Source organism: Leucoraja erinacea, chromosome 1, assembly GCF_028641065.1.
Source record: "Leucoraja erinacea ecotype New England chromosome 1, Leri_hhj_1, whole genome shotgun sequence".
Classification (NCBI taxonomy): domain Eukaryota; kingdom Metazoa; phylum Chordata; class Chondrichthyes; order Rajiformes; family Rajidae; genus Leucoraja; species Leucoraja erinaceus.
This window is the reverse complement of record NC_073377.1, coordinates 101,956,795-101,984,483: the sequence shown is the minus strand read 5'-3', so window position 1 is coordinate 101,984,483 and position 27,689 is coordinate 101,956,795. Positions and strand designations below refer to the sequence as shown.

The 27,689-nt window shown below is 41.5% G+C and overlaps 1 protein-coding gene across 1 annotated transcript in view; it reads left to right on the top strand.

Annotated features, from left to right (window-relative positions):
• The window catches only part of fras1 (Fraser extracellular matrix complex subunit 1), a 515,676-nt gene that overhangs the window by 335,475 nt on the left and 152,512 nt on the right, over nt 1-27,689 (top strand). The window contains 3 exon segments of the mRNA XM_055640301.1: nt 126-210; nt 9,321-9,641; nt 27,306-27,468. Coding sequence (XP_055496276.1) covers nt 126-210; nt 9,321-9,641; nt 27,306-27,468 — 569 coding nt within the window.

The window sequence follows — 27,689 nt, the reverse complement described above, 5'->3', positions numbered from 1 at the left end:
TCAATGAGACCTAATTTTCTATACAAATTTACAAAATCAGCTAATTATTTCCATAATTTTTAAATTATTCGTAATTTCTTTTTGATCTTAATATATATTTTTTGTCTTTTACTTTTTTTTGCCAGGAAGGGGAAATTTACCCTGAAAGCCAGTGACCACCAACTGTTCTCCCTTCCAGATACAATTAACATTCAAGCTCTTTCATTCAAGGTACGAAACTGAAATAAATATTTAGATGCTGTCTCATCCACTGAGTATTTCCAGCATTTTGTCTTTTTATCTCAGATTTTTAGTAACCACAGTAATTTCATTTTGAACTTAAATATTTAAACTTGCAAAGGTTTTTTCAGCAAGATTATGGATTCTTTGCATTAATAAATTAAAGAACAAAAAGAGCACATCAACTTTCACATTCCTCTCAGAAGCGATATTGAATCACTTCTGAGAGGAATGTGAAATTATAATAGAAAGATTAAATGAGAACTTACCGTTTGAAGTTTGATCTTTATTTTATGAGAAGTTGAAGTGAGGGAATACGTGAAGAGCCCGCCAGCCCGCATGCGCGTCAATCTTCAGAGCAACTGTATGAAACCACAGGCCAGTTGCAGAACTTAAACTATAGAGAGACTAGATTTACCGGATGATCTTTTATGAGAATCAGGGTTGGGAGTGGAGGGCACGTATTCCCTCACTTCAACTTCGGATAAAATATAGATCAAATTTCAAACGGTAAGTTCTCGTTTAATCTTTCTATTTTATTTCAAGGTCACGTGAGTGACTACGTGAAGACTTCAAAGCTCTGTGGTTTCATGCAGTAACCCAATCTGTGTGTGAAATACTTAAACAGATAAAACCATAAATGGTAAAAAGACATGGGTTATTAACAACATGATGCTGACTTGCATACATGGCCATTTCTCTTAATCAGGCCATAGTCCCAATTGGCTTTCGAGTTAGACAATAACTCATGCCACACTATACAGAATTATTTCTGCAATCATTCAAACATAGTCAACCAACATTTTATAACTTCTGAAAGTGCACTATGTAAACCTCCTGCTGTTGCAAGAAAATGGACAAATGGTAATATCCATTCTATTGGCTGCTAATGAGCCACCAACAATCTCTTGAAACTATTAATTAACAATGAAGAAAGTATCCTTCAACGCATAGATACCCACAAGCTCAGTGTACCTGTATACATAATAACACCCCCAATCTCCGATCTGGTGGAGATGCTGGAAACTCTAACTTGTACCCAACCATGCCTGTTTAGCTTTATGAGATCATTCTCATAACAAGCTACCCTCACGTCAGTTATGACCCAGAGTCCGAGCCAGAGATTGAGTAAAGGGTTCTTTGTGCTGAAACAGCTGCTAAGGCATAATCAACTTAAAAAATTCTGCTCCCATGAGGAAAACAGTAGGTGAATATCTGCATAATAATCTAGTGATATACATTCCACACTACTATCAGTCTAGGCTTTAGCGCAGTCATATAAAAGACACCTTGCTTGATGTTAGTCAACAATGGGAGATTAACCAATCATTAACTGTCCCACTTATGGCACTATAAAGAATGACAAAGCAGCTCAAACAGTGTCAATTGTAGTATAACATAATCGATTCTCTGAGCACAAACTGAGAGATCAGACCCATTTTTTGACATGCAAAAGTCCGTAATGACTCCAGAGCGGATATTGGACTTGCCTAGATATAATCACTGGGATATCTCAACAGATAGAATAGACGTATGGAACATCGAAAAAGACTGGCAGATTATGTGGACTGCATATACTTTTAGTATATAAAAGGATACTTTTAGCCAGATCTTCCTCCAGTGAATCCCCTATCCCCGAAGGGATGGCAAATATGTGACAAGAGCTGGTAGCTCCCACATATCATCGATAAATCATGGGATTCAGATATCCTGTTAATATTCTCATAATCGGTGTAACATCTGTAATATTCTACAATACTCCCCTCATCAGAGTGGGAGGAATACTGCAACCCTGAACCAGGAGCTGCCACAGGCATGTGGCTGGAGCTGCCTGCTAATGTCTCCGGTGCCCGGAGCATATTTTGTTCACATGATTAAAATGAAGCATATCCCCCATTAGTTCAGGAATTCGATTGCTTTATCGATATCCACATAGTTGGAGTCATTTAAGAAAGAATCTCCAACAGTCCCCTCTACAGAGTGGAATTTATCATGACACAACCCTGAACCAGGTGTTGCTCCCACATGTGTCTGACAGACACAGCTCAAAAAGCTTCCTACGCCAGGAGCTCCTTGCTCCCTTCTGGAGCCTCAACGGAGTTTCTCAGGGGAGGAAATAGAACGCAACTCTGAACCAGGTGTTGCCTCCTCAGGCCTCAGGCTGACTCCCTTTTGGAGCATCAATCTGTACAGGCATTACCCGTAAGATGCTCCGAACAGCCGCCTGCTCCAGTGGAGCCCCATGCCACGTTAGTCGCAAATGTGACCTAGCGGCAACCGCTATTAAAAACTGTCAGCTCTATTTATAGCTGCCCTATAAATAGAGCATACGCCATACGTTGCTCTACAGCGTATGCTGAACCGACCTCAGCCGGCAGCAGCTATTTTTAAATTGCTAGGTGCTGCGGAAAAACACCCCACAGCGAATACTGACCCGGCAGCTGAGCTTTCATGGCAGTCGCCGTCCTGGCCGCAGTTATTTTAAAAAACCCCGGCTGCTGCTAATCCTTTGCAGCGGTCGCCGACCTGGCCGCGCCGGCAGCCACAATTATGTAATCCGCCAGCTCCATGGCGGCCTCCAAATCTGGCCGCCTGCTTCCGTTTGGAGCTCCCAACGGCGGCAGCTGCACAGGCTGCGCCCGTCAGCTACTCGGGGCCCGCTGTACCGCAGCGGCCCGTTCCTGAAATCAAAATTGGCTTACCTGCCAGAGCAGTTTTGAACTGCTCCAATTCCCGCGCCATGCGTCGACGTACTGATGCGCATGCGGGCTGGCGGGCTCGTCACCTAGTTACTCACGTGACTTCGAAATAAAATCTCCAGTCGTATCCTCCTGGATATTGATTTCAGTTATTGAGAATGTCAGATTAACCTAAGAACAACTAAGAACTTGGAAACTTCCAGTAGTTAAACAAAGAATTCTAGACAAGTGCATGTATGCGCTGCTTCAATCTGAGGAAAAAAATGCAAGGAAGAAAATTTGAGTGTCTTGTGTGTATGTTTCTTGCTTGAAAAGCATGTATGCATTGGTACATCAGTATCTATTAAGTTGCTCAACTGGAAGTGTTCACAATAGGAGCTTTTCGGCTTCTGCAATGTTCTCTTGACTCTAAAGCACTATCACAGTAAAATTCAATTTCTATTACTCTTGGATCAATTTTCTACTATAGGGTGGGCTGCGGTATGAGGCATCAACTTCCCGATGCCTAGAGTATAGCATTAATACTTTATATCTCATCGGGAGCAAAACGGCTTTCACAGTTCAAAAAACAAACTGCTGGAGGAACCTAGCAAGTCAGCTAACAACTGTGGTGATTCACAGCTGGAGGATCTCCACAGATGCTGCCTGATCATTAGGTTCTTCTGTCACTCTTTTTTGCTTTAGATTACAGCATCTGCAGTCTCATTTGTTTACATTTCACAGTGCAAATGCCAGTTTAAATTGAAAGGCAGATTGATTGTTTGTGCTGTGGAAAGAAAACCAAAAAAATTACGTAAAGGGAGAGCAAGAAAAAGTTATGTGGTTTCTTGGTCAGAGATTGGATTTAAAAAAATATTTCAATTTGTTGCAATTTTATTGGGCATTATTTTTGAAACTTCACTTGGAATATTTTCTAAATTGGGAGAAAATCCAGAAATCAGAGGTGCAAAGGGACAGGGCAGTGCTGGTGCAGGATTCCCAAAAAGTTAATCTGCAAGTCGAATCGGTAGTAAAGAAAGCAAAACACAATGCTAGCATTTATATCAAGAGGGCTTGTATACAAAAACAGGAATGTAATGCTGAGGCTCTATAAGGCTCTGGTCAGGCCGCATTTGGAATATTGTGAACAATTTTGAGCACCTTATCTGAGGAAGGATGTGCTGGTTCTGGAGAGGGTCCAGAGGAGGTTTACAGAATGATACAAGAAATTAGTGGGTTAACATATAATGAACATTTGACAGAACTGGGCCTGTACTCACTGCAGTTGAGAAGAATGAGGGGGCACCTCATTGAAATGTAATGAATAGTGACATGCTTTGAAAAAGTGGACGTGGAGAGGATATTTCCACTGGTGGGAGAGTCTAGGACTAGGTCACAGCCTCAGAATTAAAGGACATTCCTTTAGGAAGGAGATGAGGAAGAATTTATTTAATTGGAGGGTGGTGAATCATTGGAATTCTTTGCCACAGAAGGCAGTGGAAGCCATAGACATTTTAAGGCAGAGATAGATGGATTCTTGATTAGTATGGGTGTCGGAGGTTATGGGGAGAAGACAGAGGAAGGGGTTCTAAGGGAGAGATAGATCAGCCATGATTGTATGGCGGAGTAGACTTGATGGACCAAATGACTTAATTGAGCTCCTATCACTTATGACCTTATGAATTCTGCTTACAGTTTTCATCTCCATACCAAAAAAAAGTCATAGTAGCATTGGAGGCAGTACAAAGGAGATTCACCAGGCTAATTTTTGGGACGGAAAAGGTCTTGATTTTGTGCCTGTCATTGCTTGGAATTTAGAAGAATGAGTACTGACTATATTCAAACTTTGAAGATCCTAAGGGTACTTGACAGGGCAAGAGTTGGGATGTTTCAGTAGTGGAAGGGTCTTAAACATGCGAACATAATAGCCAGGTATGGAGCCAGTCACTTAGAACGGGTAGGTAGTCATTTCTTCTCACAAAAGGTGGTAAATCTCTATAATTCTCCGCACTGGCGGTGGTGGAAGCCAGATCAATAGAAATATTCCAAATGGAAATGAATAAATATTTGAACGATCGATGAATAGAGGGATTTTGAGAAATTACACAGAAGAAGAGTTGAAGCCAGCATAGACCAGCCTTAATCATATTAAATGGCATGTAGATTTGAAATGCCCAATGGCTTACTCCTGCTCCTATTTTCTTGTGTTCATGTGTCATGATATGCTTGAAGCCAGAACTAATCTTCTTGTGCAGGTCTTATCCTAAAAAACAATACTGAGGTCTATTTGCATTGGTTTCACTCACAGCATTAATGTCACTCATCCTGATGAAAACAAAGATAAATCCACAAATGAATTGAGTGCCATTGCTTTTCACTACCGTCGATGTGAACCTGCAATACTACAAACTTTGCACTGAAGCCTCACATCAAAAATTCACGCTAAAGTATTTCAGAACATTTAACATCCATGTGATGCATTTTGATTTGCGTGATCAAGAATATTAAAGGCTTAGCAAGCAATAAGCAGCTGAATGAGAATGAATGCTTGTTGGATGCTGGACATCACCTATTCATTCTCCTAAATGTTTGATTATGTTTCAGAATTTCACTCTCCTATATTTCATTTTATTCTTCCTTCTGTTCCCAGAAAGTTTGGAGAAAATCCCACCCACAACTTATCTTCTTGCTGTACAGCTACTTAAACATTTTTTATTTATTTTTTATTTATTTTATTTATTCCGAACAATTAAAGACATTAATAGTAACAAAATCGAAATTATCAAACAATTGGACATTACAATCAATATTTACGAACAATGAAAAGAACAAAAAGCAAATTTCCAATGTCATTGTCCAACATTGTCCATGCCTTCTGCCCTGCTGCCTCTTTCCATCTGTTTCGAACCAGCAATGTGTAGATAGGAAGTAGAAATGAAACTGACTGAGGCTGAAGTCACCAAGGCCAGTAATGTTTGGTGATCATCTTATAGCTCGCTTACTTTGCTGTACCACCTTACCCAGTTAAATTGCCCCTTGATAGATCATCTTAACGAAGGGAGCAGACTCAAGGAAAAAAAAAATTAACCACATGAAGAGGCTACTTAGGGTAGGATCTTTTTGATGCACCCCATGAATTGCGTGAACTCTTAACGCCAAAACTCGGGATGAAGTTTGAGTTTGATTCTACCTCTTTGAAATCCTTGTCAGTTTGCTTTCAGTGAAACTCTTCTACATTTTATTGGTGCTTAGAAGCACTGAATCATTTAAGTGAAAAGATAAGAGCTCTAATTGCTTTGTGTACTCAATAAAATAAACTTTCACACATTATGAATAACACAGAAATTGCGAGTGAGTTAGCTGAACGAGACAGAAAAGAATCAAGCCCACAACAAGACATTGCAAGTAATTTGATATCTTATATTCATTCATTCTTGTTGGTTTTCTCAAAGGGGCAGTGCAGACATGTTTTTAAGTCATCCCTGTCAAGGCCAACAATTGTGTTGAGTCATTAGATGATACGTGGGGGTATGAAATGGACCTGTCCCGGATTTGGAGGAGAAGGCTACTGAGACGGTTGAGCTCAGTATAACCATGGTAGTTCTGCCCCTTTCTTTAGTATCTATGAAATCATCTGTAATAGGTCAGACCTTTCAAGTAAATCATTGCTGAATAATTAATAAGCTGAGCAATTAACTTCCAGGCTGACACTAAGCTATTTTTTTATTCTGCTTTTGTCGCATATATTTACATACGACATTATTATGCCAATCTGTCTTGTTTAGGTATTTTAATGAAAGGTAAATTAAGTTGATGGCAATTAATAATTCAGAATAACATTTATTCTGGAAATCAAACTTCATTAGGGACTAAATAGAAAAATGTTGTGGAAGCTTTTGAAACAGCCTTATCCTTTTCAGGATAAGGCCAGCCTGAACAAAAACATTAATGTTATTTATCAAAGACCTCAAGACGAATTAGTAAAACATACATATTCAAAATGGTGTAGTGACATAAAATCTGAACAAGAATAAAAATTAGACATTTAAAACAGAGTTTGTTAACTTTGTGCTGAAAATGTTACTTAGAGAGCTCCCCAGGATCATTGCTTTTGTGCGTTCACCCAGAGATCTTGTGTATTTACCATTTTTGGTACAGCCACAAAGTACTCTTGATTCATAAGTTCAAGGAGCAGAATGAGGCCATTCAGCCCATCAACCCTTCATTCAATCGTGGCTGATCTATCTTTCCTTCTCAACCCCATTCTCCTGCCTTCGTCCCATTACCCCTGACACACTTACCAATCAAGAATCTGTCAATCTGCACCATAAAAATATCCATTGACTTGGCCTCCACAGCCGTCTGTGGCAATAAATTGGTCTATCCTTATGGATACTCATCATTACTACAATTATAATAATGAATTCTCTGATACATAGCAGAGACTTTGGTCATGTGTATATGGATTTGTAGATGGGAGTCAAAGTTTGGAATGCATTTCAATGGCCACATTACAATATTAATGTATACAAGAGGAGTTACCAGCAATGCTCAGCCAGCATCAACAGATTCTGTCACTTTAGACACTAATCCAAAGTGTTCCTTTGAGTGTTCTGAACTCTTCTGTTGCTTATTTCTCTTCCTTTTAATTCACTTCATTTTTTTAAATTTTCCTCTTAAAAATTGATAATATACATCATCATAAATGCTAACAATATTTTCCTTCCATGTGTCATTTATCATGTGTGGGCAGAAGTAGTCAGCCGTGACAGGCTATTTGAACATAAGCGACCCCGAGCTTTAGTTATCTACGTATAGCAGGCACTACTAGGTGGTGAACATGGGATGATATCCTGACTGATTCATTTCCTAGAGAAATTGACAACATGTTTCCTCGGCAATCTCTCCTCCAACTGAAATTAAAGTGCAGGGATCCATTTGTCTTGGATTATGTGGTGCTCTTAATGCTTCTCCCAACTCATCTATTTCTGAAACCCAAACTCACACTTGGTAATCTCCAGGCTCGGTCAACATCCTGCTTACTAGCCTGAAAGAGGAATACATTACTTAAAATTGAGACACAAGGAACTGCAGATGCTGGAATCTTGTGCAAAACACAAAGTGTTGGAGGAACTCGGCAGGCCAGGCAGCATCTGTGGACGGAGTGGATAGGCGATGTTTCAGGCCCCGAAGAAGGGTCTTGAACCAAAACATCACCTATCCATTCCCTCCACAGATGCTGCCTGGCCCACACTCCAGCACTTTGTTCTTTGTACACTTACTTAAAACATCAATGCATTAATGTTGATATTTTGTGTTATCAAATTGTGTCAGAACGAAATAATTCCATGTATAATTAAATCAAAGCTTATTTATTTTAAAGTACTTATTGAATGTGAACATCTTTCTGTTTTCTAAATTGTTCTTATTACCTGTGAGACTTTGAGGTGCATTACATGGTCCAAAGGAAAGGCAATGGGCGGTTCCACTGCTGCCCAGCTACAACCTATAGATTTTATAATTATTTCTGAATCTGAAAGAAAAGCAAATGAAATGCAATAGACTTTCCAAAAAATATCCACATTCTTTGATGTAACAAATGTACCCAATGTACAATGTGCACTGTACCCAATTGGCTTGTAAAACAATGAAGACTACCTAGCCCTGTCTTTTCTGAGTGTGGCAGTCTCGTGATGTCTAAGCCCTTCCAGAGGTTAATGTATTGAATTCCGACCAGCTAAACCCGTGACATGGAGAAGTGAACAATGATGACAATCAAGTTTTTGATCATAGAAAACTAATCTCTTTGAAGCAAGGGGCAGAATTTGTTGAAAGTGATTAATTACAATGCATTGATGTGAATAATACTTTTTGATATGGCTCCCTTTCCTCTATTCAGATCTTTCCCAGTGCATTTGTAATAACACTGTTACATTTAATGGAAGATTTCTTTATAGTTTAGATCATGTTTGTGTCATACCCAAAAATGTGTGCATTCTGCAAGATCAGGGATCTGAGGGCTATGTGGGCTGTTGCACAGGTGGCTATGAAGCCAGGGGTAGGAGGGTGGGACAAACTTAAGGGGCTGAGTGGCCTGCTCCAAGTCCCTTTGTAAATGTATGTATGCAGTTGCTTTTATTGGTACCACAAATCTATAATGTTCATGTTCACTGAAATGATAATTACGCTCATAACCCAATGGAAGATCTTTTTAAAATAATATTATTGGTCCTTATTTATGTAAAGGAGCAATGAGGTGAAATTGTGTTCTTATTTAAAATGTATTCATTATCCAACAAAAAAATGTTAACAGAAGAATTTAATTGAGCCCCTTCTATGTGAATTGTTTTTCATGTTTGTTTTCAAAGGAAGTCATCAAGCAAAAGGATAAGTGATTTTTAAATGCTGCCTATTTCATTCCAGGGCCCCTACGTGCTGACTAATAAAGTCTTATTGCTCAGTAGAGGTGAATTGGGTACCATTTCTAATCTGGTTTTGGACATTCAAGATGATGACAATCCCTCAGATGTGGTGCTGAGAGTGTTGGACCCACCGAAACACGGCCACCTCATTTTGCTCCCAACGGATGTAAAGGTGCAGGTGTTCCGACTGGAAGATCTTAAAAGGGGACAGCTCCGTTATGTTCACGATGGAACGAGCAGCCTGCGTGACAAAGTGCTTCTACAGATAAACGATGGTCACAATGTCCTGAATGTTCTCCTCCTGATCAGCATTATCGAGAAGGTACTTACCAAAACTGCATTTACAGAGCACACTTCTGAATTTTAGACGAGAGAACTGTGCAGTCTATGTATTAAGATTATCAGTACATCGACCTCTATGTTTAGTGACCTGAATAATTCACTTTTGTCACTTCATAAGACAATGATTAATGGTATATTTTGGCAAATCAATTTACCAAATCAGCAAAAAAAAAAATGCTGGATAAACTCAGTGGGTCCGGCAATATCTCTGGAGGGAATGTACAGCTAATCAGTCTGAAGGTCTCGATCTCTCCGTGATCTCCCCCCCCCCCCCCCCCCCCCCGACCTACCTCGGATGTTGCCAGACCTGCTGAGTTCCTCCATTACTGTGTCCATGTTCAAAATTCCAATATCTGCAGTTTCTTGTGTCTACTAAATCAGTTGTTTTTGACGGCATATAATGTACTTCAAGTAGCAAGTAATCTCACATGTTGAACTGCAGGCATGTTTTTTTTAAGTAGAAAGTCCCAAGAAGCTTTAAAATTCCAATGCATACATTGTTATCAGAATATCTAGCACAGTAGTTGAAGACACAATGCCTCCTGAAAGATGGCTTGAGATATATATCAACTTCATTCTTAGTCTAACGTTGGTAGTAGGGAAACTGTTAGAATCAGTTATTAAAGATGGGATAGCAGCACATTTGGAAAATGGTGAAATCGTTGGACAAAGTCAGCATGGATTTATGAAAGGTAAATCATGTCTGACAAATCTTATAGAATTTTTCGAAGATGTAACTAGTAGAGTGGATAAGGGAGAACCAGTGGATGTGTTATATCTGGACTTTCAGAAGGCTTTCGACAAGGTCCCACATAAGAGATTAGTATACAAACTTAAAGCACACAGTATTGGGGGTTCAGTATTGATGTGGATAGAGAACTGGCTGGCAGGCAGGAAGCAAAGAGTAGGAGTAACTGGGTCCTTTTCACAATAGCAGGCAGTGACTAGTGGGGTACCGCAAGGCTCAGTGCTGGGACCCCAGCTATTTACGATATATATTAATGATTTGGACGAGGGAATTGAATGCAACATCTCCAAGTTTGGTGATGACACAAAGCTGGGGGGCAGTGTTAGCTGTGAGGAGGATGCTAGGAGGCTGCAAGGTGACTTGGATAGGCTGGGTGAGTGGGCAAATGCATGGCAGATGCAGTATAATGTGGATAAATGTGAGGTTATCCACTTTGGTGGCAAAAACAGGAAAGTAGACTATTATCTGAATGGTGGCCGATTAGGAAAAGGGGAGATGCAACGAGACCTGGGCATCATGGTACACCAGTCATTAAAAGTAGGCATGCAGGTGCAGCAGGCAGTGAAGAAGGCAAATGGTATGTTAGCATTCATAGCAAAAGGATTTGAGTATAGGAACAGGGAGGTTCTACTACAGTTGTACAGGGTCTTGGTGAGACCACACCTGGAGTATTGCATGCAGTTTTAGTCTCCTAATCTGAGGAAAGACATTCTTGCCGTAGAGGGAGTACAGAGAAGATTCACCAGACTGATTCCTGGGATGTCAGGACTTTCATATGACGAAAGACTGGATAGACTCGGTTTGTACTCGCTAGAATTTAGAACATTGAGGGTGGATCTTATAGAAACTTACAAAATTCTAAGGGGTTGGACAGGCTAGATGCAGGAAGATTGTTCCCGATGTTGGGGAAGTCCAGAACAAGGGGTCACAGTTTAAGGATAAGGGGGAAATCTTTTAGGACCGAGATGAGGAAAACATTTTTCACACAGAGAGTGGTGAATCTCTGGAATTCTCTGCCAAACAAGGTAGTTGAGGCCAGTTCATGGCTATATTTAAGAGGGAGTTAGGTGTGGCCCTTGTGGCTAAAGGGATCAGGGGGTATGGAGAGAAGGCAAGGACAGGATACTGAGTTGGATGATCAGCCATGATCATATTGAATGGCGGTGCAGGCTCGAAGGGCCGAATGGCCTACACCTGCACCTATTTTCTGTGTTTCATGGTGATGTCATTTGACTGCTTTTATACACGATCAATGAATGATGATTAAGTGTTATCTGACTGGCCTGTATAAAAACAGCCAAATGATATTAGCATGAAGTTGGTATGTTTTCCAAAAGGTTGATAAGAGCCATAACATGGCAGAAAAATCTGCTTTCATCTCAATGTGTGCCAAGGTATAATCCCAGAGAAATCCTGTATCAGTTAATTAAGGTTTGTCAACATTTCAACTCGGTCTTGATGTGTTCAGCACTGCGAAGGTCCATAATGTGTATGCTGTTGATATTTCTTAATGTCAGTTGGTAGTATCAATTCTTTTTTTTGTTGAATTTTAGACAATTTACAAATTTTATGAACCACTTAAATGTAATAGATGCTATAAGTGCTACAGCTTATAGAAGCATTTATTTCAGTGGATTTTCAAAACAATCAGTTATCTAGCCATGAAAACACACCTGCGTGGCATTCCATCAGGAACTCCTGATACATTGGACATCTCGGCATTTAAATGTGGTTGTCACTTTAGTACGATGTCAAGCAATCTGCAGTAGAGTCTCATCCACTGTTATCATCTTGGAGGTGCTTCAAATTTCTCGTAGATCATATAGTCTTCTTCTTGCGTATGGCATGCACAGCTTAAAGTTGTAGACACCAAAACACTTTTCCCTGGTCAATTCGTCCCTTCCCATCCAAACCACCCCCTCCACGAGTACTTTCCCTTGCAACCGCAGGAAATGCTACAGTTGTCGCTTTACCTCCCTCCTCGACTCCATCCAAGGGCCTAAGCAGTCTTTCCAGGTGAGGCAGAGGTTCACCTGCACCACCATGGTTTGGACGAGGGAATTGAATGCAACATCTCCAAGTTTGCGGATGACACGAAGCTGGGGGGCAGTGTTAGCTGTGAGGAGGATGCTAGGAGGCTGCAAAGTGACTTGAATAGGCTGGGTGAGTGAGCAAATGCATGGCAGATGCAGTATAATGTGGATAAATGTGAGGTTATCCACTTTGGTGGCAAAAACAGGAAAGTAGACTATTATCTGAATGGTGGCCGATTAGGAAAAGGGGAGATGCAACGAGACCTGGGTGTCATGGTACACCAGTCATTGAAAGTAGGCATGCAGGTGCAGCAGGCAGTGAAGAAAGCGAATGGTATGTTAGCATTCATAGCAAAAGGATTTGAGTATAGGAGCAGGGAGGTTCTACTGCAGTTGTACAGGGTCTTGGTGAGACCACACCTGGAGTATTGCGTACAGTTTTGGTCCCCTAATCTGAGGAAAGACATTCTTGCCTTAGAGGGAGTACAGGGAAGGTTCACCAGACTGATTCCTGGGATGTCAGGACTTTCATATGAAGAAAGACTGGATAGACTCGGCTTGTACTCGCTAGAATTTAGAACATTGAGGGGGGATCTTATAGAAACTTACAAAATTCTTAAGGGGTTGGACAGGATGGATGCAGGAAGATTGTTCCCGATGTTGTGGAATTCCAGAACAAGGGGGTCACAGTGTAAGGATAAGGGGGAAATCTTTTAGGTCCGAGATGAGAAAAACATTTTTCACACAGAGAGTGGTGAATCTGTGGAATTCTCTGCCACAGAAGGTAGTTGAGGCCAGTTCATTGGCTATATTTAAGAGGGAGTTAGATGTGGCCCTTGTTGCTAAAGGGATCAGGAGGTATGGAGAGAAGGCAGGTACAGGATACCGAGTTGGATGATCAGCCATGATCATATTGAATGGCGGTGCAGGCTCGAAGGGCCGAATGGCCTACTCGTGCACCTATTTTCTATGTTTCTAAGTTTCCTCCAACCTCATCTCCTGCATCCACTGTTCCAGGTGTCAACTTCTCTACATCAGCGAGACCAAACGCAGGCTCAGCAATCGTTTCGCCCAACACCTCCGTACAGTTCGCAATAACCAACCTGATTCCCGGTGGTTCACCACTTCAACTCCCCCTGCCATTCCGAATCCGACCTTTCTGTCCTGGGCCTCCTTCATTGCCAGAGTAAGGCCCAGTGCAAATTGGAGGAACAGCACCTCATATTTTGCTTAGGTAGTTTACACCCCAGCGGTGTGAACATAGATTTCTCCAATTTCAGATAGTCCTTGCTTTCTCCCTCCTTCCCCTCCCCCTTCCCAGGTCTCCCACAAACCTACTGTCTCCTCCTCTTCCTTTACTTTCCCTCCCCTCCCCCGACATCAGTCTGAAGAAAGGTCTCGACCCGAAACGTCACCAATTCCCTCTCTCCATAGATGCTGCCTCACCCGCTGAGTTCCTCCAGCATTTGCAGTTCTTTCTTAAACAAAACACTACATCTATTTATTTGTGCATGTTGGGTTGATTGCATTAGTTCGAACAGGGTAGACCACATGAGGGTTGCACTCTCTCACCCTGATCATATAGTATACATTGGCATCAATCGTTATCACCATGTACATCACAATGTTGAAGCGTGGGTGCATCAGAGATACATAATTCTCACAATTGCCAATTTGATCTAAATCTCAAAAGTATTTGATGAATTATTTTTCCTTATTTTAACAAACTTTGAATTTTCTAGTAGATGGAATTGATTAAAAAAAAGAATAAAAAGCACAGGATATCTGAAATAAAAAGTGGAATTACAGGAAAGGCTCAGTGGGGGCAGCTGAAACATTAACTCTACAGGCTCCTAAGTATTTTCTGATTATTTTTTTAAAGTTGTAAATGGAAGTGGTGTTTTCTAGATTCGCTAGAATTTAGAAGATTGAGGGGGGATCTTATAGAAACTTACAAAATTCTTAAGGGGTTGGACAGGCTAGATGCAGGAAGATTGTTCCCGACGTTGGGGAAGTCCAGAACAAGGGGTCACAGTTTAAGGATAAGGGGGAAATCTTTTTGGACCGAGATGAGGAAAACATTTTTCACACAGAGAGTGGTGAATCTCTGGGATTCTCTGCCACAGAAGGTAGTTGAGGCCAGTTCATTGGCTATATTTAAGAGGGAGTTAGATGTGACCCTTGCGGCTAAAGGGATCAGGGGGTATGGAGAGAAGGCAGGTACAAGATACTGAATTGGATGATCAGCCATGATCGTATTGAATGGGGGTGCAGGCTCGAAGGGCCGAATGGCCTCCTCCTGCACCTAATTTCTATGTTTCTATGTCTATGCTGCATACTCATCCATTTTTACTCGCCGGCGTGTTTGGACATCCTTGCTGTCCTGGACGCAGTCCCATTAATTCGAGAATCTGCTCCGCACTTGGTCACTTTATCTTTTCTGCTCTTCTAAAGTTTCAGTTGAACAAAACCTAAATCACGAAGACTAATTTTGATTCAGCTAACCATTTCTAGCTTGGCACATATCTGACATACTCTTTGTAAATGACTCTAAATTATATATTACTTAGCACATTTTTCCTGTTAAAGTAAATGTTGATCGACTGGAAGGCTGACAGTTTAATTAATACATTGGTGTGCGCGGAGTGATGCAGTGTGAGCATTTCTAAATAGAATAGTCTCTGTTGTTAAATAATGACACTACCAGGGTTTACAACTCTCAAAAAACATTCTGCAAAGTAACTTTGTCATATTGGCATGATAATCCACACCATTTGAAGAGTGATAAATGCACCAAAGTTTCCAATAAACTAAACAGCTCAGTAAAAAATGAAAGGAGGGATTCTGAGTGTGTAAGTGCGGATGTGGATTTTTAAGGAATAAAACATTGCGTTTCATTGCGGGGATGTGTGAGGCTATGATGTTTGTATACATAACCAATATATTTGTATACATGACCAAGATTAGCTGAACTACAAATGACAATTAGAGCATCTTAAATGTTAGCAACATGGGCTGCTTTGCAAAATCTGATTTCACCACATGTTTGGATTATCAGGGTAGCATGATTTGCTCCTGCTTTCCTCAGTTTCCCCTTGGGTAATGGTTGACGCATTAACCAGGAGAAGACCATTAATCCATCGGGACTCTTGTCTGCAGCTTCTCCAAAGCTCCTGCTGATACCTTTCTAAATCTGACAAATCATCCTGAATCTCATTGATTTCCACAAACTTGGTTATCCTCATTCTTGATCCACTTCAGCTACTGAGAGCCTGATCCATATAAATCAATTCTTCATTGAACAGAAATCACCTCCATTCGTTGTGAAATGTGTTTTTTTAAATGAGACCCTCCATACACAGTTCAATACATAGACGACAAACAAACTAAGATTCCTACCTCGACAAGAAACTTGACCCTCTGAAGTTCGCTTACCGCCACAACAGGTCAACGGTGGATGCGGTATCACTGGCTCTCCACTTCGCTCTGGACCACTTGGACAATAAAAACTCGCATGTCAGGCTGTTGTTCATAGACTACAGCTCGGCGCTTAACACCATCATTCCCTCCAAGCTGGTTACCAAGCTCACGGAACTGGGTCTCTGCATCCCTCTGCAATTGGATCCCCGACTTCCTCATCCACAGACCACAGTCTGTCCGTATTGGTGGAAACGTTTCATCCTCGAAAACAATCAGCACGGGAGCACCTTAAGGCTGCGTGCTCAGCCCCCTGCTGTACTCACTCAATACTCATGACGGTGTAGCCGGACATAGTGCGAACTCCATCATCAAGTTCGCCGACGACACCACTGTTGTGGGACGAATCACTGATGGTGATGAGTCAGAGTATAGAAATGAGATCGACCGATTGACCAAATGGTGCCAGCACAACAAACTGGCTCTCAGCACCACCAAAACCAAGGAACTGATTGTGGACTTTGGATGGGGTAATCTAGGGACCCACAATCCCGTTTATATGGTGGAAAGGGTCAAAAACTTTAAATTCTTGGGCATGCATATTTCTGAAGATCTTTCCTGGTCCCAGCACACTGATAAAGAAGGCACATCAGCGCCTCTACTTCCTGAGAAGATTACGGAAAGTCGGTATGTCAAGGAGGACTCTCTCGAACTTCTACAGGTGCACAGTAGAGAGCATACTGACTGGTTGCATCGTGGCTTGGTACGGCAACCTGTGCATCCAGGAGTGGAAAAATTGTAGAAAGTTGTGACCGCTGCCCAGTCCATCATCGGCTCTGACCTCCCCACCTGCGATAGAAGGGATCTATCGCAGTCGCTGCTTCAAAAAGGCTGCCAACATCATCAAAGACTCACACCATCCTGGCCACACACTCATCTCTCTGTTACCATCAGGAAGAAGGTACAGGAGCTTGAAATCAAGAACATCCAGGTTCAGGAAAAGTTTCTTCTCCACAGCCTTCAGGCTATTAAACACAACATCAAACAAGCTCTGAACTATAACAGTCTATTATTACTATTGCACTTTATCTGTTTATTTATTTATATGGTCTATAGTATATAGACACACTGAACTTTTATCTCCTGTTCTGTATTATATTTGCATATTCTGGTGTGCAGCAGCAAGCACAGATTTCATTATCCTATCTGGAACACATGACAATAAAACTCTTGACTCTTTGGTCCAAACCCATAATAAACACGTATAGGGAGGCACTGCAGATGCTGGTTTAAACCGAAGACAGACACAAAATGCTAGAGTAGCTCAGCAGGTCAGGCAGCATCTCTGGAGAAAAGGAATAGGTGACGTTTCGAGTCGAGGCCCTTCATCAGACAGAGAGTCCGGGGAAAGGGAAACGAGAGTTATAACGGTACTTAGGACAAATGTATGGAAGATATGCAGAAGGCAACGGTAATCAAGGAAATGTGGAACCCACAATGGTCCATTGTTATATGTGGGATAGGTGGTAATGAACTAAAAAGACAATGGAGCTCAACAGGACGGCAGTGAAACTAGTACAACGACTAGGGTGTGGGAGAACGGAGAGAGAGGGGATGTAAGGATTACTTGAAATTGTCCTGTTGAGTTCCACTGTCTAACTTGTTGTAGACTCGTACCGTCGATATCTATAGCAATGTTACAAAATTTTGAGATTTAAAAAATCAAGTCTGCAATTTATCCCATCAGATAAAGCATAACAATACGTTTAATTTGACATCTAATTCACTTTCATATCTCAAGTAATAAAAAGGTTATGGCCATTTTCATACTCGGAAATTAGCATCTTGTTCCCTATTGCTTTTCTATGGACATAACAAAAAAGCTGTGATCGTGGACAGTCAAAAGCCCATAACCTTCTTAAAAATTAAGAGAACTGAATTAAATTTTCAGTTATCATAGATTGAAGCATTCTGAAACAAATATAAAATAATCTTACTTGGATGACCTGAAATTAAAGCATATAATTAGTTAGTTACCCAATTGTAGCTAATTTCAAACTTCAATTACTAGATGTAAACATCTATCCATTTCTTAATAAATGATTAACATTTTTAAATAGCCCAAGTGTCCAAATAATATTCACAAATAATTCACAATAAAACATGATTTTTAAATCTCATTTACATCAATTTAAAGGCCAAATGGAAGGAATTTAGTGTTCATTTGCTGTAAATTAAAGTCAATTTAAATTGGCTTTCTAGTGGGTTCCTGTGAACGTGCTGGTTTAGAACGTTCACATTGCGCTGGATTTGTGCCCTCAAGTGCCCAGAAAAATACTGCGGGATATAAAGAGCCCAAAATGAACTACTCGCTATAGAAAACTTTATTTACAGGGTTATATACAAGCCCCATTTAATGTAAAAATAAGGTACATACCTTTAATTGTTTGATTTATAAAACCCTGGGGCTGCGAGAGGTTGTGGAGTGAGAGAGTGATTTTTAAACTACTATAAATATTATACAAGGCCATAAAAACTAATAATACCTTTTGCGATGGGGTCTTTCAGCGATTTTCCGTTAATGATTTACTAGCCTGAACATTTTCGATTGCAACAGCCTAGTAAAAATCGCGTTTTAAACCCGCCCCCTCTAAACAGCGCCAAAATCGCGCACAAGAGGTGGGGCAGATGCTCAGCCACGATTCAGGTAGGTTTTGTAACATACCTAATTTATCGTTTCCCTTTCCCCTGACTCTGTCCAAAGAAGGGTCTTGACTCGAAATGTCAGCGATTCCTTTTCTCCAGAGATGCTGGATACCTCAGCTTTTTATGTCTGTCCCATCATCAACATAACTTGTTCTGCTGAACCCACCTGTTTTGTTAGGGAGAAAAAATGTCTTCAATCAGCTCCCACTAATAAGCCCATCTCCATACTGCAGCAGCTTGTGCAAAATGAATTAATGAGGGAATTATACCAGATGAGGTAACTTGGCCAGACATTTTCCCTGATATTTATTTTATATGAAATGAGTATATTTACTTTTAGTAAATTCTACTTGCTTACATCTGAAAGTACAGCATCGATTTACCTGTTAGCTTTAAGGGAAGAACAGTTGACTTATTACATTCTGCACACTTCAATTATATTGATCAACTTCCACAACAGATTATATAGCCAAGCTCCTAATCAGTCAAGGCTAGTTTGGCAATACATTTTACAACAGAATTTACTTTAGAATAGATAGTTTACGAAGTGAAACATTCAAGCTCTCGTGATTCTATGGGCATTTTGAGAATCCCAATGTGTCAATAATATTTGCTGTATGCTGATTTATGAACACTTGATGAGTAATGAGTACAAACAGTACAGGTCCTATGGTGAGTGCAATGAGTTTTATTTTCGTGTAGCCAATGATGGAAATACTGATGAAATACTGGGAAAGCTTTGAGTCTCCAATGTGAAATAATGAAACAGTACCAGGAGAGCGTTGCACTGCCAGTAGGCAGTGTTGCAGTGCTCATTTTTTAGGTGCCGGAGCTGTCAAACAGGGGCGTTTCATGTTTTGCAGGTTTTGGGGGGGGGGGGGGGGGGGGGGGGGGGGGGGGGGGGGGGGTAAGCTAGTCTCCCAAGAGGGTCAAACAAGATTATAGCCTATCACTACATCCCAGTGTATAACTAGTACAATATAACATATAATACTCAATTTAATAATATGACAAAATATTGCACGGTTGCACTCACTAATTATCGTGAAATATAATTATAAAGCAAGTAAAGAAAGACGGTAATCATGTATTTTTGCTGAGTTGCCGGCCCGGTACCAACTCGCCCTGACTCTCCCACAGCTCTGGGCCTTCACACACACACACACACCAACTCACTCATTCACTCACTCACCCACCCACTCATTCACTCACCTACTCACCCACCCACCCACTCACACCAGATCCACACCCTCATCAAACGCTTCCTCGCCTACCTAGACACAAGCTTGCCTGTCTCCAGACCGTTCCTTCCACTGACACTCCTTGGAGCTCCACCGCTGAACCGCAGCGCCGCCTGCCCGACCACCCAAGGCTGTGATGGCCACGAGGAGCAGCAACAACATCCACCACCTCTCCGAACCTCACCGCCTTCCCGGCCAAACCCTGGCCCGGACCACCGAAACTGCCGCGGCTGCTGGCTCTAACCCTGGGGTCACTGTCACCGACCTTCGTTGTCTCCCCGGGGCCACCGATGCTGCTGTCACCGACCTGTATCTCTACTCCAGCCCCCCACTTTTACAAGTGCATCGGATCTCTGGTGCTGTGAAACAGCAGGTCTACCAGCTGCGCCTCTCTGCCGCCCTATAAGTTCCAGACTATTTAATGAGCCTCGAACTTGCACTGTAACCATCAGTTATCCCTCAACAAAAAATAAATTGACTGGTCATTCTTGTCAATTGCTGTACATTTGCAATACTCATTACTCATCAAGTGTTCATAAATCAGCATACAGCAAATATTATTGACACATTGGGATTCTCAAAATGCCCATAGAATCACGAGAGCTTGAATGTTTCACTTCGTAAACTATCTATTCTAAAGTAAATTCTGTTGTAAAATGTATTGCCAAAAGTAGGACCCCCCCCACCAGTCATGTCATACATCACCTTGTGGAGTGCCTTGGTAATCTGCAAATTCGCTGTTGCATTTCCCGCTTTTACAAGTGCATTGAAGATAAATTATTTTGAATTCCCTGAGATTGGATTTGCAGTCAAAAATGTAGTTTCTTTAGAAATGCTATCATGTTGATATGCAATTTACACCCATTGACTGGTGTCCTCTTCAAAGTACTGGTTCAAGCTGGAGAAAAAACAATGGATTTTCACAAACAGGCACTGACCGAGAGTGACACTTGCCTCTTGCACATCCCAGGGAATTCTCACATGAGAATTCTCTCATTCCTAGGATGGATTCAAAAACAGCAACTAAAGCTTGTCTAAACTATCATAAGAGAGACTGTGTACTTTGTTTCAGTCCTGGGCCGTGCAAAGCAGCATGGTTCATCGGCTCATTAGTATAATTTGCATTTATATGCTGCCATGTGAAATTTTGCAAGGTTCTTCACAAGAACAAGCTGATCCAGATTTGACACCTCTGCGCAGCTGGGGTAGAGGGCCAGATGTGGTTCAGAGGCGGGTTTCAAGGGACATTTCATATGGAGAAAAGGGAGCATCAGTTTGTCAAGGGAATTCGGGACCCAAGGCATTGATGCTAATGTTGGAGTGATTAATCAAAGGACGTGCGCATGGACAGAATTGAAGCAAGAAATCTTGGCGTGCAAGGTTGGGAAAGCAAGGTCATGGAGGGACTAGGCATGGATGAGAATTTGGCCATGATGGTTTGGAGCCACTATGGGCGAGATAGAGCTGAGATAATGGGTGAAGCTTACAAGATTAAAAGCTGAAAGGGAATTTATGCTTGGAGACAGAAGTGGGTGAGGTGCTAAATCACTTTATTTTGCTATTCGCCAAGGAGAAAGATATGGAAGTTTTGACAGGGCTATGCTGATATGTAATGGCAAGGGTTCCCAACCTGGGGTAAATTTCACCTACCCAGGGGGTAAAATTTGTTGATTCGGGATTTGTACATATTTTTTCTCATTGACTGACTGTGTTTGGTTCTGGTATACCGGTATCTGTTCATCATTAGTTGTTCATAAATAATAACATTGTTATTATGTGCTCTTAAAGTTGCCAGGAGTAAACAGGGCAAAAAAGGTTGGGATGATTCCTATGGCATGTTGAAATTAAGAAGGAGGAAGTATTGGTGTTCAGGGAGGACATTATGGTGAATAAGTCCCAAGACCTGATGGGATCTATCCCAGGTTATTAAGAGTTGACATTACCCAGGTTATTGGGACATTGGCAGAGATCTTTGTATCTTCTGTCATCACTGACGAGGTCCCAGAGGTCTGGAGTTTAGCCAGTGTTGTTTCTCCGTTTATAAAAGACAATAGGGGTAAACCAAGAAACAACAGGTCAGTGGAATTATTTTGAATTTGCATCTTGGTCAACATGAAGATTGAGGGCTGAATGGCCTGTTTCTGTGTTGTGCTGTACTATGGTGGCCGTGGGGAAAACACTGGAATGAATGAATGAATGAATGATTGAATGAATGAAGACTTCATGTGCCATCCTTTCTATTTAACCTCTGAGTAATGGATACTTGTGTGTGCAGCCCTGGTGATAACAAGAAAATATATTATAAATTAAATTATTCATTCACTCCACGATTTTTCTTATAGTGGATGTTTGTTTTTTTGCATTGTGGGAGTCGGTACAGCAGTATTGCATCTTGGAAATTATGATGATATGGGATATGGTCATTATATTCCAGTTGAAAATTGTAGTTATTCTTTCTCTCATTTTATAAACTGAATTCTTCTCCCTCGTTATGTTCTTCAGGAAAATCAATGCAAAGCAATAGGCGTAGCACACAAATAAAAGCATCCTTACATGTGGCACTCCAGATTCTGTTGAGAAGATTCATACACTGCATGGCCTCAAGCTTCATGCACACATTGCCTGAATGATGAATGTGCCTATTGACAATAGATAATAGGTGCAGGAGTAGGCCAGTGGCCCTTCGAGCCGGCACTGCCGTTCAATGCGAACATGGCTGATCATCCCCAATCAGTACTCCGTTCCTGCCTTCTCCCCATATCCCCTGACTCCACTATCTTTAAGAGCCCTATCTAGCTCTCTCTTGAAAGTATCCAGAGAACTGGCCTCCACTGCCCTCTGAGGCAGAGAATTCCACAGACTCACAACTCTCTGGTGTGAAAAACCAGAAGGCTGCAGCAAAAAACGATTAAAACATGAGTTTACACCGCTGAACCATTGTCTTGTTCAAATTGCTGTTTAATTGAAATCAATTTTCAAGCTCCTCTTGTTTGCCAACACCACTTTAACATCTGAATTTAAAAGATTAATGTTTGTTCAGGTATTCCTTTCTCTTGTAGACTTATCTTTGGACGGTATAGACTTGCCCTCAAAGGTACAAAGGAGATTAAAACTTCTGTTCAGAAAAATGAGATTGTAAACAAGTGCTTGGATTTGGATTTAGCTCACTGTTTGTGTATTGGCACAAGATTGTGCATTCGTACAGTGTCTTTAACTAAGAAAGTCATCATGCTGAAACTTTTTCTGTCCCTGTTTGAGCCACAGCAGGAATATTGTGGCTATGTCTTGTTAAATCATGTGGATGCATTGAAGAGCAGGTAGTGCAGAGGGCATAGAGGGTTACCCATTCTATCCTCGCACCTGGTGAAGAAGCACTTACCTTGTACCAGACTGATTCAGTATTTCATGTGAATCACATCATCCAGTGGTCGTGTGGATCCAGACATGTTCACCCCCTCATCCAAACGTACTCCAATGAGGCAAAATGAGAACGCTTCCCTTGACAACAAGGACCCCTGATGAAGCTCATGTCAGTGGGTATCAAGAGACACATACCCTGAAGGCCGGGGTTGCACTTTGCACTGTGGAAAATGGTGTGGTTGTTGGAGGTCAAGCCCCAGGTCATCACACTAGGAATTCTTCAGGGCAGTGTCCTAGGTCTCACGATGTCACATCAGTGGCTTTCTTACTATTGTCACAAGTGGGGTTATTGCTGACAATTGCACGACACTCAATTCCATTTTCAGCTCCTCAGTTGAATGAGCCTGTGTGCAGCAAGAGCTGGACAACATTCGGGTGTGGCTGATAACATTCACGTTACAACAGCATCTGATACTTACCATCCACAGCAGAGAGTCTCACCATCTCCCCTTGCACCACTAGATACTCCACCGTCATCATCCTGGGAATCAGCACAGAGTAGAAACACAACTGGGCCTGCCTCATTAATACCAGAAGTTTAGTTAGTTTAGTTTATTGTTACATGTACTGAGGTACAGTGAACAGCTTTTGTTGCATGCTAAACAGCCAGCAGAAAGCCAATACATGATTACAATCGAGCCATTCGCAGTGTACAGATACATGATATGGGAATAACGTTTAGTGCAAGGAAGGGCCAGCAAAGCCCGATCAAAGATAGTCCAATAGGATCTTTGATCGGACTTTACCTTGCATATGCCAGTGTAGTGTATTAGAGCAGGTCAGAGGCTGAGTATCCTGTGATGAGTAACTTTACTGAAACCTAAAGGCTTGCCACGATCTTCAAGGAACAAGCCAGCCTGATAGGGTTCAGGAGCCGAACAGGAATAGTTTCCTGGCCGTGAAACCTATGCCTTTTGAAAAGATCACGGCTTCTTCTTTCGTGGGGCGTGCACAGCCTAAAATTGTTGGACAACTTGTTCTATTTGATCTTCCGTTTGTGCACGTCGAGTTGATTGAATTAGTCGAAACAGGGCAGACCACGTGAAGGTTGCAATCTTCCACCCCAGATCACGGCTGAACTGATTGCAACTGTAACTCTACATTCCTGTCTATCCACAGTAATCTTTCAATCAGGCTGAGATTTAGGTTTATTATGGATATGTGCACTGGGTACAATGAAAGGCTTTGTTTTGCATACCATCCAAACAGATCAGATATTCTCCACATAAATACAATCAGGTCAAACTCAAGTACAATATATAGACCAAAGGAGAAGTTACAGAGTTCAGATTATAATTCTCATCATTGCAGCACATCAGTGCCATAGACAAAGTCCACTGTCCCCAATGGGGTAGAGGTGAATCGGACTGTACCCTAGCTTATTGAAGGTCTGTTCAGAAGCCTGATAACAGAGGGGTGGACCTGTTCCTGTGTCTGGTGGTGCATGCTTTCAAGCTTCCGTGCCTCTCCCTCACCCTACAATTCTCCTGCCCTTAACGCTTGATTTTAAGTATCAACTGTAAAAATTCTACAACGACTCTTTGTGAAAGACTGTTCCAAATTCAGGCAGCCCTCAGAGAGAAAAATAAATCATCCCCGTCTCTTTCATAATTAAAACATCCTTTATTTTTATACAGTGACTCTAGTTCTAGATTCTCTCGCAAGAGGAAATGTCCCCTCCGCATCCATCCTTTCAAGTCCCCTCAAGGCTCTTTATTCCCTATTCAATCTGCAGATGACCATAGGACATGTTCACCAAACACTTTTGCGTGTCTGCCAAGGCCTGCTGGATCTCCCAGTTTGTATCTATTTTAATTCCACTTCCCATTCCCATACTGACCTTTCTGGCCCGAGCCTCCTCCATTGCCAGAGTGAGGCCACATGCAAATTGGTGGAACATAACCTCATATTCCGTTCAGGTAGCTTTTAACCTAACGGTATCAACATTGAATTCTTCAATTTTAGATAAATCACCTACACACATCGCCTTTCCCTCTCCACCCCGCCTCCTCCCCCCCTCCCCCCCCCCCCCCCGCATCCCACCTGGACTTGCACCCATTTCTCCCCTTCCACCTCTGTTTATTCCTTCCGCAGACTTCACAATTCTCTACGACAACCATCTGCCTATCAAAACCTCCCTCACCTGTATTCACCTATTAATTGACAGGCTTTGGCCTGCCCCTCCTCTCTTCTAGCCTTCTCCCCCTCTTACCGTCCCCCCCCCCCCCCTAACCAGAATCAGTCTGCAGAAGGGACCCGGCCTGAAACATCAGCTACCCATGCTCTCAAGAGGTGCTGCCTGACCCGCTGAATTATTCCAGAACTTTGTTTCTTTTTGGGGGGTGAAACCAGCACCTGCAGTTCCTTGTGTCCACAATAGATCGCCATCATGTGGTAAAATTGTGGTTTCAGTGTTGGTGCATTGAAAAGGCTTCAAATGTTTCACAACATTTATTATTCATCTCATGAGATTTATTTACTCTGGGTTTGAAGCCACTTACAAAGGGATCAGAGTGATCATTGGATTGTTAGCCAAGTGTACATGAGATAGTGGCTAAATTACTGGATTTGCAGTCAGAGGTCAAAATTTATGATCCAGAGACATGAGTTTGAATTCCCACAACAGCAGTTTAGACTTTAAATTCAGATAATGAATAATTTTGGAAATTTAAAAAAAAAAACTATTCTTGGTAACTATGAAGCCACTTTATGTAAAAGTTGCCTGGCTCAGTACTGTGTTTAATGGAAGGAAATCCATGTTCCCAACTGGTTTGGATTGTTCATGACTCCATGTAAACCTATACAGTTAATTGTTAACTATATCATTAATTCTGAGTTAGTTTGGGACAGTTTTATGACTTTGAAAACGTTTTTGTGAACTGTGTAAATTGTAGTCCGTTGTCATTTATCTTTGCTGTAATGTAATATAACGTGCCATGCTGAATATTGTTAAATGACTGGTGCTATCAATTGGGGCTATAAACTGCAAAGTACATTTTTCTGTCTTTCCCCTGATGAATTTCCAGTTATTCATGTGAAATATGAATATGAATAAGCATGTTTGAAAACTTGCCATAAAGTTGTCTCTGAAGACCTGTCTTCTGCGAAATCAGAGCAAAGACAATTGCAGTATTTCTGCATAAGAAATACAATGACATCTCCGTCAGGGATGCAGCACATTGGACCAGTTTTTACCGGAAGAAACTCCTTCTGCTATTTCTTACCTGTGCAATCTCAGCCTCAGAGATGGGTTTGTTTAGTTTATTATCGAGAAACAGCACGGAAACAGGACTTTCGAACCACTGAGTCCACGCCGACTAGCGATCCCCGCACACTACCACTAGCCTACACACTCGGAACAATTTTTATTTTTACCAAGCCAATTAGCCTACAAACCTGTTCGTCTTGGAGGTGTGGGAAGAAACTGGAACTCTCCTGAGAAAACCCACACAAGTCACGGGAAAGCATACAAACTTTGTACAGACAGCCGCCGTGGTCAGGATCGAACCCTGGGTCTCTGGCGCTGTCAGGCAGTAACTCTACTACTGTGTCACCGTGCCGCTGTACCAGAAGAGGGAAATTTTACATCTGACTCCAGAAGTGATGCAGCCAAGATATTTCTGGTGGCTGGGGGGTTCTGTTGATGAATTTTAAATCATCGCAGAGAGTAAAGAAATGGAATAGAGGAAATATCTTTACCTTGTTGGGGGATGGTTAGCAGGTTGGTGGGCGCAGGAGAGGCGGAGGTAGACATTAAATACTTTGCAGAACAAAGCACAGATAATATTGGAGAATATTGGATTGACCTTTGAAATAGAGAAAAATGCAGCATTGTGGGTAAAATATTGGGTAGTGGGATAGAATGTGGTAGCAGATATATCTGGGCCGAATGGGTTCCATTATTTTGAATGGTACATGTATCAAAAAAACATTTTTGTCTTTTCAAACTTATTTCACATAGGACTCTTACAATTGACAAATGACAAATATTATTCAATGAATGCAAGAGTGTGCTGATCCAATGGGCCACCCAATCTGCTGAATTTGTTGTACTTTAACTAATGTCATTTATTTTCTAGAAGAATGGCAAAGGACCACACCTTTTGAAAAACTTGCCAGGATGGGTCCCAGAAGGTGGATTACTGAAGATTACCAACAAACTACTGAAGGCAGAAGACAAAGATGCCGATGATTCTGAAATTGTCTTCAATCTGATAGATGCAAAGGAAACCCCCAAATATGGTAGATAATGATTTATCTTATGAACACCATCAAATAACCGTTTGATTCTTCCACACTTGTGTTCAGCATTGTTGCCCGATTCTTGATTCAGTCACCAATGAACAATTTAATTTGGACATTTTTGGGTCAACTCATTGTGACAGGCTGTGTCATGAAAACTTAACAAAATTGTCTTGGCATTCTCATTAGTTGAATGGAAAAGCCTACTTCTTTTCTCCAAA